The 16,128-nt window shown below is 42.6% G+C and overlaps 1 protein-coding gene across 1 annotated transcript in view; it reads left to right on the forward strand.

Annotated features, from left to right (window-relative positions):
- The window catches only part of LOC121321006 (sodium/hydrogen exchanger 7-like), a 45,116-nt gene that overhangs the window by 8,676 nt on the left and 20,312 nt on the right, over window positions 1-16,128 (forward strand). The window contains exons 2-5 of the mRNA XM_041259895.1: window positions 8,703-8,905; window positions 10,659-10,736; window positions 14,303-14,379; window positions 15,513-15,625. Of these exons, the coding sequence (XP_041115829.1) occupies window positions 8,703-8,905; window positions 10,659-10,736; window positions 14,303-14,379; window positions 15,513-15,625 (471 nt within the window). The remainder of the gene's footprint in view (window positions 1-8,702; window positions 8,906-10,658; window positions 10,737-14,302; window positions 14,380-15,512; window positions 15,626-16,128) is intronic.

The following is a 16,128-nucleotide window of genomic DNA, read 5'->3' on the forward strand; positions in this document are numbered from 1 at the left end:
GATTCAGATCACATTGCAGGATTCATCAGATCACATTGCAGGATTCATCACATTGCAGGATTCAGATCAGATCACATTGCAGGATTCAAGATCACATTGCAGGATTCAAATCAGATCACATTGCAGGATTCAAATCACATTGCAGGATTCAAATCAGATCACATTGCAGGATTCAAATCATTGCAGGATCAGATCACATTGCAGGATTCAAATCAGATCACAGTGCAGGATTCAAATCAGATCACATTGCAGGATTCAAATCAGATCACATTGCAGGATTCAAATCACATTGCAGGATTCAAGTCAGATCACATTGCAGGATTCAAATCAGATCACATTGCAGGATTCAAATCACATTGCAGGATCAGATCACATTGCAGGATTTCAGATCACATTGCAGGATTCAAATCACATTGCAGGATTCAGATCACATTGCAGGATCACATTGCAGGATCAAATCAGATCACATTGCAGGATTCAAATCAGATCACATTGCAGGATTCAAGATCACATTCAGATCACATTGCAGGATTCAAATCAGATCACATTGCAGGATTCAAATCAGATCACATTGCAGGATTCAGATCACATTGCAGGATTCAAATCAGATCACAGTGCAGGATTCAAATCAGATCACATTGCAGGATTCAAATCAGATCACATTGCAGGATTCAAATCACATTGCAGGATTCAAATCAGATCACATTGCATTCAAATCAAATTGCAGGATTCAAATCAGATCACATTGCAGGATTGCAGGATTCAAATCAGATCACATTGCAGGATTCAAATCAGATCACATTGCAGGATTCATCAGATCACATTGCAGGATTCAAATCAGATCACATTGCAGGATTCAAATCACATTGCAGGATCAAATCAGATCACATTGCAGGATTCAAATCACATTGCAGGATTCAAATCAGATCACATTGCAGGATTCAAATCACATTGCAGGATTCAGATCACATTGCAGGATTCAAATCACATGCAGGATTCAGATCACATTGCAGGATTCAAATCACATTGCAGGATTCAAATCAGATCACATTGCAGGATTCAAATCACATTGCAGGATTCAGATCACATTGCAGGATTCAAATCAGATCACATTGCAGGATTCAAATCACATTGCAGGATTCAAATCAGATCACATTGCAGGATTCAAATCAGATCACATTGCAGGATTCAAATCAGATCACAGTGCAGGATTCAAATCAGATCACAGTGCAGGATTCAAATCAGATCACATTGCAGGATTCAAATCACATTGCAGGATTCAATTCAGATCACATTGCAGGATCAAATCAGATGCAGGATTGCAAATCAGATCACATTGCAGGATTCAAATCACATTGCAGGATTCAAATCACATTGCAGGATTCAAATCAGATCACATTGCAGGATTCAGGATCAGATCACATTGCAGGATTCAAATCAGATCACATTGCAGGATTCAAATCAGATCACATTGCAGGATTCATTGCAATTCAATCATCACATTGCAGGATTCAAATCAGATCACATTGCAGGATTCAAATCACATTGCAGGATTCAAATCAGATCACATTGCAGGATTCAAATCACATTGCAGGATTCAAATCAGATCAGGATTCAAATCAGATCACATTGCAGGATTCAAATCACATTGCAGGATTCAAATCAGATCACATTGCAGGATTCAAATCAACATTGCAGGATTCAAATCAGATCACATTGCAGGATTCAAATCACATTGCAGGATTCAAATCAGATCACATTGCAGGATTCAAATCACATTGCAGGATTCAAATCAGATCACATTGCAGGATTCAAATCAGATCACAGTGCAGGATTCAAATCAGATCACATTGCAGGATTCAAATCAGATCACATTGCAGGATTCAAATCACATTGCAGGATTCAAATCAGATCACATTGCAGGATTCAAATCAGATCACATTGCAGGATTGCAGGATTCAAGTCAGATCACATTGCAGGATTCAGATCACATTGCAGGATTCAAATCAGATCACAGTGCAGGATTCAGGAATCAGATCACATTGCAGGATTCAAATCAGATCACATTGCAGGATTCAAATCACATTGCAGGATTCAAGTCAGATCATATTGCAGGATTCAAATCACATTGCAGGATTCAAGTCAGATCACATTGCAGGATTCAAATCAGATCACATTGCAGGATTCAAATCAAATTGCAGGATGCAAATCAGATCACAGTGCAGGATTCAAATCAGATCACAGTGCAGGATTCAAATCACATTGCAGGATTCAAATCACATTGCAGGATTCAAATCAGATCACATTGCAGGATTCAAATCAGATCACATTGCAGGATCAGATCAAATCAGGATTCAAATCACATTGCAGGATTCAAATCAGATCACATTGCAGGATTCAGATCACATTGCAGGATTCATCGATCAGATCACATTGCAGGATTCAAATCAGATCACATTGCAGGATTCAGATCACATTGCAGGATTCAAATCAGATCACATTGCAGGATTCAAATCACATTGCAGGATTCAAATCAGATCACATTGCAGGATTCAAGATCACATTGCAGGATTCAAATCAGATCACATTGCAGGATTCAGATCACATTGCAGGATTCAGATCACATTGCAGGATTCAGATCACATTGCAGGATTCAGATCACATTGCAGGATTCAAATCAGATCACATTGCAGGATTCAAATCACATTGCAGGATTTCAGATCACATTGCAGGATTCAGATCACATTGCAGGATCAAATCAGATCACATTGCAGGATTCAAATCACATTGCAGGATTCAAATCAGATCACATTTGCAGGATTCAAATCAGATCACATTGCAGGATTCAAATCACATTTGCAGGATGCAGGATTCAGATCACATTGCAGGATTCAAATCAGATCACATTGCAGGATTCAAATCACATTGCAGGATTCAAATCAGATCACATTGCAGGATTCAAATCAGATCACATGCAGGATTCAAATCACATTGCAGGATCAAATCAGATCACAAATCAGATCACATTGCAGGATTCAAATCAGATCACATTGCAGGATTCAAATCAGATCACATTGCAGGATTGCAGGATTCAGATCACATTGCAGGATTCAAATCAGATCACATTGCAGGATTCAAATCAGATCACAGTGCAGGATTCAAATCAGATCACAGTGCAGGATTCAAATCAGATCACATTGCAGGATTCAAATCATTGCAGGATTCAAATCAGATCACATTGCAGGATTCAAATCAGATCACAGTGCAGGATTCAAATCAAATCAGATCACATTGCAGGATTCAAATCAGATCACATTGCAGGATTCAAATCAGATCACATTGCAGGATTCAAATCAGACCACATTGCAGGATTCAAATCAGATCACAGTGCAGGATTCAAATCAGATCACAGTGCAGGATTCAAATCAGATCACATTGCAGGATTCAAATCAGTGCATTGCAGGATTCAAAGAAATTGCAGGATTCAATCAGATCACATTGCAGGATTCAAATCAGATCACAGTGCAGGATTCAAATCAGACCACAGTGCAGGATTCAAATCAGACCACAGTGCAGGATTCAAATCAGACCACAGTGCAGGATTCAAATCAGACCACAGTGCAGGATTCAAATCAGACCACAGTGCAGGATTCAAATCAGATCACATTGCAGGATTCAAATCAGATCACATTGCAGGATTCAAATCAAATTGCAGGATTCAAGTCAGATCACATTGCAGGATTCAAATCAGATCACATTGCAGGATTCAAATCAGATCACATTGCAGGATTCCATCAAATCACATTGCAGGTTTCCATCAAATCACTTTGCAGGATGCCATCAAATCAAAATGCCCAGAGAGGGTCACATTTATTTCTTTATGCAGAACAAACTGATGACACATTGAAACTCTGGATGTTTGTTGTGACATGTCAAGAAAATTGTTTTGGTGATACAGCACAGGCTGAATTGTGATGTGATACAGCACAGGCTGAATTGTGATGTGATACAGAACAGGATGAATTGTGATGTGATACAGTTCAGGCTGAATTGTGATGTTCAAATCGGTTTGGTGATACAGTTGTGATGTGATACAGCACAGGCTGAATTGTAATGTGATACAGCACAGGCTGAATTATGATGTTAAAGTGATACTGATGCCTGCTAATGCATCCTGATACACTGTGAAAACTCATGACTCAGCTGCTATATTCTTTCATTACCTTTGTTCAAAATACTCCGATTGGCTCAGAGGAGAATTTCAGATTTACAGAAATAAAATGCAAATGATTATCTAAAAAAACAAAGCTATAGCCCATGGGATGTGCAGACTAACATTGTTCCACATGAGCGGGCTCCTGATGCCAGTCATAATGAGAAGAGTTCTGAGAGTCCAGTGGCCGCTGAGGGAACACCTGTTGTTCTGTTAGAATCCTCGTTCTGTTTGAACCTGCATTGATACCCTCTCCTGGGCTTTCCTCTGACAATCTGAGGTACTTTCCATTGCGTTTTAACTGGTGTGACCACAACTATAATTTGAGAGATCTGATAGAATATTCATACTCATCTCCGGTATAGACTGAGAAGAGCAATCACATTCACTCATCTCCGGTATAGACTGAGAAGAGCAATGATATTCACTCATCTCCGGTATAGACTGAGAAGAGCAATCACATTCGCTCATCTCCGGTATAGACTGAGAAGAGCAATCACATTCTGGCAGAGTGGTGTGTGTGTATGTGTGTGTGTTTTTTAATTCTCTTTCAGTGCTAGTGACAACAGTGCCCAGGGGTGCTTGTGCAGGAATGATTAAAGCAGCTTCACTAGACTGAGCTGTGGTCCTGCGTGTCCCAGGCTGGGTGTTTCTCACAGTGCTCGGGGGCACGGGGGGCTGGCTTGGTGCAGAGTCAATTCTAATACAGTTTGTCTGGAGCAGACACTTGCTTTCAGTATGTTTGGGACAAATCAATACACTGTGCATTAGAACTGGGCATTTTCATTTTAAAATATTTAGAGTAATGTCTGGTATTAAAAGCTACGGGGTTAGGTTATCAAAGCTACTATTTGCTCCAAATTGTCATTGGTGCAGTTATTTTTTTTAATGGGACGGAAAACCCCCAGTTTATCGTTGTGAAGCAGTGACACATGCAGGTGTAGCAGCAGTGAAACAGGAAACGATGGTATTGCTGAAGCCCTGGGTCAGAGTTAATTGAACTGCTGTGCTGTGCGCAGGGTTAAAGACAGGAACTGAGCCGGGCCCTTGTTTTAAGCTCTTTTCTGGCTGCGTTGCTTAGCAACCCGATGCAGTCAGTGGTATAGCTCTTTCACTGAGGATTATACAGTTAGTGGTATAGCTCTCGCTGTAGATTATACAGGCAGTGGTATAGCTCTTTCACTGTAGATTATACAGGCAGTGGTATAGCTCTCACTGTAGATTATACAGGCAGTGGTATAGCTCTTTCACTGTAGATTATACAGGCAGTGGTATAGCTCTTTCACTGTAGATTATACAGGCAGTGGTATAGCTCTTTCACTGTAGATTATACAGGCAGTGGTATAGCTCTTTCACTGTAGATTATACAGGCAGTGGTATAGCTCTTTCACTGTAGATTATACAGGCGGTGGTATAGCTCTTTCACTGTAGATTATACAGGCGGTGGTATAGCTCTTTCACTGTAGATTATACAGGCAGTGGTATAGCTCTTTCACTGTAGATTATACAGGCAGTGGTATAGCTCTTTCACTGTAGATTATACAGGCAGTGGTATAGCTCTTTCACTGTAGATTATACAGGCAGTGGTATAGCTCTCACTGTAGATTATACAGGCAGTGGTATAGCTCTTTCACTGTAGATTATACAGGCAGTGGTATAGCTCTCACTGTAGATTATACAGGCAGTGGTATAGCTCTTTCACTGTAGATTATACAGTCAGTGGTATAGCTCTCACTGTAGATTATACAGGCAGTGGTATAGCTCTTTCACTGTAGATTATACAGGCAGTGGTATAGCTCTTTCACTGTAGATTATACAGGCAGTGGTATAGCTCTTTCACTGTAGATTATACAGGCAGTGGTATAGCTCTTTCACTGTAGATTATACAGGCAGTGGTATAGCTCTTTCACTGTAGATTATACAGGCGGTGGTATAGCTCTTTCACTGTAGATTATACAAGCGGTGGTATAGCTCTTTCACTGTAGATTATACAGGCAGTGGTATAGCTCTTTCACTGTAGATTATACAGTCAGTGGTATAGCTCTTTCACTGAGGATTATACAGTCAGTGGTATAGCTCTCACTGTAGATTATACAGGCAGTGGTATAGCTCTTTCACTGTAGATTATACAGGCAGTGGTATAGCTCTCACTGTAGATTATACAGGCAGTGGTAGCTCTTTCACTGTAGATTATACAGGCAGTGGTATAGCTCTTTCACTGTAGATTATACAGGCAGTGGTATAGCTCTTTCACTGTAGATTATACAGGCAGTGGTATAGCTCTTTCACTGTAGATTATACAGGCAGTGGTATAGCTCTCACTGTAGATTATACAGGCAGTGGTATAGCTCTTTCACTGTAGATTATACAGGCAGTGGTATAGCTCTCACTGTAGATTATACAGGCAGTGGTAGCTCTTTCACTGTAGATTATACAGGCAGTGGTATAGCTCTTTCACTGTAGATTATACAGGCAGTGGTATAGCTCTCACTGTAGATTATACAGGCAGTGGTATAGCTCTCACTGTAGATTATACAGGCAGTGGTATAGCTCTTTCACTGTAGATTATACAGGCAGTGGTATAGCTCTTTCACTGTAGATTATACAGGCAGTGGTATAGCTCTTTCACTGTAGATTATACAGGCGGTGGTGTAGCTCTTTCACTGTAGATTATACAGGCAGTGGTATAGCTCTTTCACTGTAGATTATACAGGCGGTGGTATAGCTCTTTCACTGTAGATTATACAAGCAGTGGTATAGCTCTCACTGTAGATTTTTCATTCATAGAGCTATGAGTGATGGAAGTCCAGTAGTGCAGCATGCCTGAGGAGCATGGCCTGTGTGCATTGCAGTGACTCGCTCTAGTCAGGTTTAGCACTGTATTTTCTGCAACACCTTTAATTAGCTTCACTGGTTTATGAGTTTATTGTGGGATCTCTGCCTTGACTCTTATTCTTCACAGGGGTTCAATAGAAATGCCCTATCAGTGCAGCTCACCTTTGTGTAAACTATCTGTCCCTCACGTGGCTGAATGATATGTTATTCAGATGGCATCCCTAGTACTTTATGGAATATAAAACTTCACCTTGGCAGAAATGCATGTTGTTTCCCAGAGAGTCTGCAATGGATACTGTATATGAGGGTCTGATGAGTTGTACATGTGTTCCTCTGTATGTCACGCTTCACAAGTGTGCATATATCTGCAGAACCGCTTCTCCAGTTGTCATGGAACTTGCCAGTCACATTATTTAGTTATTGAGAGTGTCAGATTCTGGAGATCTAGGGAGGTGTCTGTCTGTCATGTCATCTGCCCATCTTTGCTTACCAGTGGATCTTCTACATATGTGTTCTTATAGTGCATGTACTGCATGCCCTGGTCATCCTGATACTCCTGGCTCTAGTGTCCACACTACTGTGACCCTCATTATGAGATCTCTCTTTTGGTGCATTGGAGTACTCCAGAATCCTATCCTCCTGGCACCGAAAGGGTTAAACTCCTTTCAGACTCTCCACATCAAACCACTGCTGTTCAGGTTGCCTGTAACGACTCTGCCCTTTTTAAAAGCATAAAAAATTGTAATAGAGCACAGTGAAAGCATGGTAAAAATAGCATGGTATGGTAAGCATATTCACAAACCATGTTAAATGCATGGTATCATCGTGGGAAAAGCCTGGTAAAACTACAAAAACACCACAGTGAACTTTTAGAAGGGTAAATCATATTGACAGTGCTATGGCAGGTGTGTGTTTTAATGGCCAGCGCATGTGGTTGAGTGAGCTAAATATTTCTTTGGAAAATACCTAAAAGAACTGAATAGCACAGCCAGGATTAGCATACAGCTGTGCTCCAGTGGAAGTACAGTAGGACTGTATTTGTACTGAAACACAGCCAGTACACTCTCATTGTCCTAATCTACAGTGGAAAGCACTTCAGCTGTGTGGCATGAATTAGATTTGAGCTCTTGCCAGATGAAAGGGATGATCTGTACCCATATCCAGCGCTATATTTCTCAGCGATAGATTTCTCAGGGCACGCTGTCTTTAGTGCAGTCTGGTGATTTTTTTTTTTTTTTTTTTTTCTATGACTGTTCAGCCTGTAGACATCCACTGCAGTGAGAAGTAACCCTATCGGGGGTACTGTTTGTAATAAGCTAATAATGCACTATATGGCAGTGATGTCACAGTCTTGTATTACCTCTGTGATTTATTGCTGCTAATAAATGTGTTCTAAAAGCCATTGTAGAAACCAGCCTTCAATGTAATAATTCTACAGTACTGTCATTTGTTTTTGTAGGGTATAGATTCCAATTAGTATTCTTTGCAAATTGCAAAACCTCAACAGGATCCTGGCCTAACTGGTTTAGATTAGTGAGAGACTACTGTAAAAACAGGTGTGTGTGTGTGTGTATATACATACACTCACTCACTCACTCGCACACACACACTCGATGTGTGATAATGATGCCTGACTTTCTCTTCTTGAATGCAGGGTTGCTGGTCGGGGTGATCCTGCGCTATGGCATTCCCTCCACCAGCTACCACAACAAGACGCCCCCCAGCTGTGCCCTGACGGGCCGGCCCGTGAGCACGTTGCTGCTCAACGTCAGCGGGAAGTTCTTCGAGTACACGCTGAAGGGAGAGATAAACTCCCGGGAGATCCACAACGTGGAGCAGAACGACATGCTGCGCAAGGTACTGCTCCCACAGTCCTGGATCACTTCACTCTGATAGCGCACTGCTCCGGTCCCACAGTCCTGGATCACTTCACTCTGATAGCGCACTGCTCCGCTCCCACAGTCCTGGATCACTCCACTCTGATAGCGCACTGCTCCGCTCCCGCAGTCCTGGATCACTCCACTCTGATAGCGCACTGCTCCGCTCCCACAGTCCTGGATCACTCCACTCTGATAGCGCACTGCTCCGCTCCCACATTCCTGGATCACTCCACTCTGATAGCGCACTGCTCCGCTCCCACAGTCCTGGATCACTCCACTCTGATAGCGCACTGCTCCGCTCCCACAGTCCTGGATCACTCCACTCTGATAGCGCACTGCTCCGCTCCCACAGTCCTGGATCACTCCACTCTGATAGCGCACTGCTCCGCTCCCACAGTCCTGGATCACTCCACTCTGATAGCGCACTGCTCCGCTCCCACAGTCCTGGATCACTCCACTCTGATAGCGCACTGCTCCGCTCCCACAGTCCTGGATCACTTCACTCTGATAGCGCACTCCTCAGACCTCAAAGACCTTCAGTTAAGTGCCTGCCTTTATAAGTGTTTGCCACATTAGAAGCATAGCAGAGTGTAATACAGCACAGTGAGAGCATAGGGAAGCATTGTAGAGAACAATGAGGTATAGTACAGCATATTAATAAACATGGCAAGCCAGGGTACACTGTGCTAAACGCAGATTAACCATGGAGAAAGCATGGAGTAAACTGCAAAAATAGCGCAGTAAACTTTTCTAAGGATGTGTGATGAGCGTTTTGCAAAAATAGCGCAGTAAACTTTTCTAAGGGTGTGTGGTGAGCGTTTTAGTTGTAGCTGTAGGGGAAACAAGTTTTATTATCTGTAGTGCAGGAAGTGAATGAGGGGGCATAAAATTAAAATTGTATAGAAAATTTAGAAAAAGCAATCCTGGCAAATAGCTGCTGATCAAGATGTGACAGATTATCTGCGTAGTAATTCCACTACAGGCTGTGGTGCCTGGTGTATGCTGGTACTGTATGTATGTAGAAGTTCATGCAGTTTACCTACTCACACCGCAGTATGAGCACATCATCTAAACAGCCGTGATTCGTTAACATCAAGTGCTCCAGGTGATTGAAATGAGAATAGCACTCCAGTCCTGTTGAACTGCACTGGGTTCATTCCTGCCTATTCAAGTGTGACGATGTGGCAATGCTTACAGACCCCCCCCTCCTCCCACTCCTCCTCCTCCTCCTCCTCCAGACACATGGTATCAGTCTTGAGACTGAGTCACTGGGAGTTTCCACACTGAGATTCCAGTATGTTGTTTCCCATAACAACACCACACAGCCTTTTTATAAAATACGACCTTAGGCCAGTCACAACTTCAGCCCAGTCCCTGAATAGTCAGGGGAGAAGGGATTTGAGATGGTAGTTTAAGGCAAAGCTTTTGCTGCAATGGTGCAATAGAACACTTGTACTATACTAATACTATACTGTATTTGAAAAGCTGTTTTTACATTTTTAAGCAGAAAAGCCCTGGACTATAGTGGAGGCATCCGTACAAGAAGTGCCTGCGTCCTGCGTCCTGCGTCCAGCGTGCCTCGCATTAGAGAAGCGGGCTTGAACGTGACTGTATTAAAAGCTGGAACAGCTGAAACTGCTACCGTTGAACATTCCTGCTATTGTATTGTAAATGTATACTCTCTAAATCTCAACAGAGTTTCTAATTCCTATTTTTATTTTTTTGTGCAGGTCACTTTTGATCCAGAGGTTTTCTTCAACATTTTACTACCTCCAATCATTTTCCATGCTGGATATAGTCTTAAAAAGGTAAATGGTTGATTTTGAATATCTTCTTCGCTGGTTCTGTCAAAGACGCTTGTAATAATCTCAGCAATTGCAGTGGAAACTGACATTGCCTGCAGAACTGTGGTTGTAATATCTCTTAGTGAAACCCGACACTGCATAATGCATGGGACCTGTAGGCGTGTTCCAAATTAATAAAACCTCCAACTGGCTGCAGATAGAAAAAGCAGCTGTGTGTTGAATAGAATGGGCCCTCACGGGAGGAAGTGGTGAAACAGATGTTTTTCAGTTCCCTGCATGGGGTGACAGAAACAGTAACAGTAACTGCTAATGAACCACCACATGCTGGCACAGTGTATCTATTCCATGTTTATCTAAGCCGTTCCTGGAGTGAGTGAGTCCATGAAAGCTTGCCAGCAATGCAGAGGCACAGCAGACAGAAAGGGTCCCCTTCCTTCCACATGCAGATGTCTGCGAGAGCCCCTTTGAAACGGCTGAACCCTGACACATGCTGGTACGCGCTCGGATATACTGTGAGGATAGAACTCAGCTGGGGGGTTCCACAGGCAGCTACATTGATTCGCCGGCATTGTTGGCATGAAGAAAACAAGGAAGTGACATTGTTCATGTTAGGACTGTGATTCGCTCTGGACAGGTTCCAAAACGGAACTTCTGGTCCAGTAGCAAACTTTATTGAAAGAGTGAATGCTGGAGATTTAGGTGTCGCTGCTCTTGCGCTGATTTTTGCAGTGTCCGCTATCCTTGTGCAGGCGTGAAAAGGGAAATGACATTCCTCACGTAGACAGAGGATGGGAATTCAGGACTCGGTCATGATATTGAGGAGAATTGCTTAGTTCCTTGATGAAGTTCTGAGATCAGTCAGCTACTAGGAACCGGACAAGCACTGGTGGGCCGAATGCCTGTGGGAATTCCCTTCTTTTCTTAGTAGCGGGGGACAGTGTTTGTACAGCATGGCATATCTTGGGTTTATTGTGCTGACAGTTGTTGCCTCATTTTCTTCCTGTTTCTTTCTTGCAGTGTTTTGATAGGGTATTGACGGTGTTGCATGCTGTTTGAAGCTGGGATTATGCTGTTTTAAAGTGCTATGTTGTATTTTAAATGAAAATAAGATTTCACAACTGATTTGAGTAAGGACATGCTGTGAATGTAATAGGTATACAAATATCAAACTGTAAGTGAAAAGAGACTGCAGGGTCTGTTCAATACACAGGCAGCAACACTCTGATGTAAAGTTGAGCACGCTATTTTGCATGGTATTTTTACTGTGCTTTCCCGTGTTATACTATGCATTTACAGTAGCATAGTTTCCATTATTTTGCTAGCTGCAATTATTTTAAGTTTCCCTCTTAGTATTTCTCTCATCGTCACAGACATACATATGTTTGTGGAAATGTCGTATCTAACCTGCAACTGGGTCTGTTACTGGCTATGTTGGGATTGCACTGCAGTGTGTACCGCCAGGAAACTGACTACGTGGCTCCATTTAAGAGATGCATACATAAAAACAGCCCTCTGGATCAAGAGTCCTGGTGGTATTTAACAAGTGCCTGGGGGTTTGGGAGAATAACTGAATCATGCCACGAAGGGAAAGCAAGTCAAACCTGTCATTTTATTTCATTTCCTTGAGCTGGTACAATTGTATAACACTGTCTAACAATTTTATTTATTTTTTTTGTTCCTGGGTAGTAAGTGTTGTTTCCTAATTGCTTATGCCTCAGAAGTATAGAAAATGGCTATTATTCCCCACAAACTTTGCTTTTGTGACCAGGACAGTGATATTTCAAAATATCACTATTTCCAATGGGGAAACGGGCAAATGTGTGTCTTTTCGTTCACATAAAGTCAGAAAAAAACAACATATGAATCCAAATTAACGTGTATTTATACTAAAGTAATACAAAAATGACTACAAAAGATTTAGAAGTGAGAAGTTTTTCGAGATTTACGATTATACTGTAAATAGCAGAGCAGCACTGCATCTTTATTTAAACTGGATATCCTTAACCTTAAAACACTTGATAGAAGAAACTCAAATTATTTTATAAAAAAACGTTTCAACCAGAAGCCTTTCTCTTTTGAAGATACCGAGAAAAAACTGCAGAGCTGTTGAAATGTCTGTTGAAGAATTTCACTAAGAGTCTGTCAGTATTACTACACAGTCCTATGTTTGAGACGGTCCCAGGAGTGAATGGCAGGTGTGCTTAGCAGGACATTGTCATGGTGATGCCTCCCAGGGCAATTGTCCCTCTAATTCCGGGGTGCCAAAGTTGGCCCTTCCACTCCTGGTCTTTGTTCCAGCCCTGTTCTAAATTGTTTAACTGAACCAATTATATCTCCATCCAGACCGTGTAGTTGTTCATAATCTCATTTTACCTGTTCAACCTGGAGTGGAATGGCCCTCCAGCACAGTGACTGGACACCCCTGCTCTGGAGTGGAATGGCCCTCCAGCACAGTGACTGGACACCCCTGCTCTGGAGTGGAATGGCGCTTCAGCACAGTGACTGGACACCCCTGCTCTGGAGTGGAATGGCGCTTCAGCACAGTGACTGGACACCCCTGCTCTGGAGTGGAATGGTCCTCCAGTACTGTGATTGGACACCCCTGCTCTGGAGTGGAATGGCCCTCCAGCACAGTGACTGGACACCCCTGCTCTTAATTTCATGAGCCCGGGTTTACAAGATTAAAAGGGGACATTTTAAAATAATGCAAAACAAATAAATAATATGGTGTCATAACCCCCTCAAATCCTGTTTTTTATGCAGCCACCTAATGCCACCATGTCTGTGGATTAATAGCCAAGGATTTGTGCTTTTTCAGCTCTGTTATAAGAAGATCTTTGTGTTGCAGTAAGCTGTGCCTCTATCCAGCCACTGTTGCAAACAAGACGCTAGATATAGGTCTACAGCACTTCCAAACGCTGCAGTTGTCAGAGGTAGATAGCCTCTCGCCGCTGCCTTATCCGAATTGATGCAGCTTATTTTGGGGATAGCTCAAGGACCAATCTGAGGATCTGAAGTTATTAAATGAGAGGCTCGGCTGCTTTTTCTGTACTGTAACTCAAGTGCAGTTTCTGGCTGTGGCTTTTGCTTTTACCAAGCTGTCTTTAGTGGCAGTGCAGTGCAGATGATCTTTCGTGGCACTGCAGATGATCTTTCGTGGCACTGCAGTGCAGATGACATTTTTTGGCACTGCAATGCAAATGATCTTTCGTGGCACTGCAGTGCAGATGACATTTTTTGGCACTGCAATGCAAATGATCTTTCGTGGCACTGCAGTGCAGATGATATTTTTTGGCACTGCAATGCAAATGATCTTTCGTGGCACTGCAGTGCAGATGATATTTTTTGGCACTGCAATGCAAATGATCTTTCGTGGCACTGCAGTGCAGATGATATTTTTTGGCACTGCAGTGCAGATGATCTTTCGTCTAATTTTCGTGTATAAGGCAAGCTGTTATTGATCACAAACGTCCTGAGCCTCCGCAGCCGCTGGTGTGGCTGCTGCATTCATCCTTTCCTGAATATATTTCTAGGTTTGTTCATTTTGGGTTTCTTTTGTCTTTCCATAGAGACATTTCTTCAGGAACCTGGGATCCATTCTGGCATATGCTTTCTTAGGAACCGCACTGTCCTGTTTTATTATTGGGTAAGTAAATTTAGGAAACTGACTCAAAACAGCAGCTCACTGGCCCAGTCAGGGAAGAAAAACGTTCAATCTAACAGCCCAGTTTCAGTCCTGGTTATGCCCCATAATCTGTGTAGGACTTTTTTTCCACGACCACTTTTAGTATGGTTGTCGTTTTGCTGATTTGCTGATGAAACTCATTAAGCAGGTGCACCTGCTGTAGTTCTGTGTGCTCCAGTGGGAAGGGAACTGTGGCTGTAAAACACTGTCAGCATAGTCCCAGTAACCATTTAATCTCAACATTAATGCTTTTAGGGAAGTGCAAAAAAAGAAAGAAAGTTGCACTGACGTTAGAAAGAAAATCACTTCGGATGGGTTATATAGGAGAAATAGAAATGAGGTTAGAGCGGCCTGGGATCACTTGGTAAAGGCGTCACCGCTTTGTGTGAAGGAAACGAAGAGCTGGGTTCTGTGCAACCACTGTATGCAAGTATACATGTCCACTACGTAGTACTCGGCAGGCAGGTGGAAAAAGCTAATATGCGGATGGTTTTTATAATGCAGATAATATTTTACAGGTAACTGCTGCATGTCTGATATTTTCAACTTGTGCTGAAATATTGGCAGCTGACACGATATATAGGGATCCGATGTGCAGTTTTGAAAGAAACACATGATTAGTTACTACATTAGGTTAAAGAAAGTTCTCAGTTTTCATGCCGCCTTATTTTTCTGGGAATCCGGAACTCTTGCACTTCCTTGGTCATTTCCTGTCCGCAGTGTCTTCTGGGTTGTAACATTTTACTGGCTGAAAGCATGTCCGTCAGTCAGGGAAGCAGCTGGTTGGTTAATGACAGTATAGAAGCTGAAGTGAGGTGGTGGAGAATATTCAGTAATTCTGCAGAGCACTGCACCTCACCTCAGAAATTCGGCTGTGGGAGTCTTGTTCAGGAGCACGTCAATGTTTTTTGTTTCTGTAGTTGTTTCAGTAAGCACAGTAGATAACGTATGCAGAAGCGACACTAGAGACGCACACAAAAAAATGTTAAATGTATTATTGTGTTGTTTTTAAGTTGACACTAATAATAAACCTAGGTGGTGGTTTCATGTATTGATTGCAGTGAATCCCTTACAGCTCTCTCTTTTCTCTGCAGTAATCTCATGTACGGTGTCGTGAAGCTGATGCAAGCTGTAGGGCAGCTGTCTGACAGGTTTTACTACACGGACTGTCTCTTCTTTGGAGCCATCATTTCAGCCACTGATCCAGGTACTGCTCATGGCAAACAGACCTGCTAGTTCGTGGTGTGAGGTGCATGTCAGTGTATAGACCTGCTAGTTCGTGGTGTGAGGTGCATGTCAGTCTATAGACCTGCTAGTTCGTGGTGTGAGGTGCATGTCAGTCTCTAGACCTGCTAGTTCATGGTGTGCGGTGCATGTCAGTCTATAGACCTGCTAGTTCATGGTGTGCGGTGCATGTCAGTCTATAGACCTGCTAGTTCGTGGTGTGAGGTGCATGTCAGTCTATAGACCTGCTAGTTCGTGGTGTGAGGTGCATGTCAGTCTATAGACCTGCTAGTTCGTGGTGTGCGGTGCATGTCAGTCTATAGACCTGCTAGTTCATGGTGTGCGGTGCATGTCAGTCTATAGACCTGCTAGTTCGTGGTGTGCGGTGCATGTCAGTCTATAGACCTGCTAGTTCGTGGTGTGCGGTGCATGTCAGTCTATAGACCTGCTAGTTCGTGGTGTGAGGTGCATGTCAGTCTATAGACC

This window comes from Polyodon spathula, chromosome 9 (assembly GCF_017654505.1).
Source record: "Polyodon spathula isolate WHYD16114869_AA chromosome 9, ASM1765450v1, whole genome shotgun sequence".
Classification (NCBI taxonomy): Eukaryota; Metazoa; Chordata; class Actinopteri; order Acipenseriformes; family Polyodontidae; genus Polyodon; species Polyodon spathula.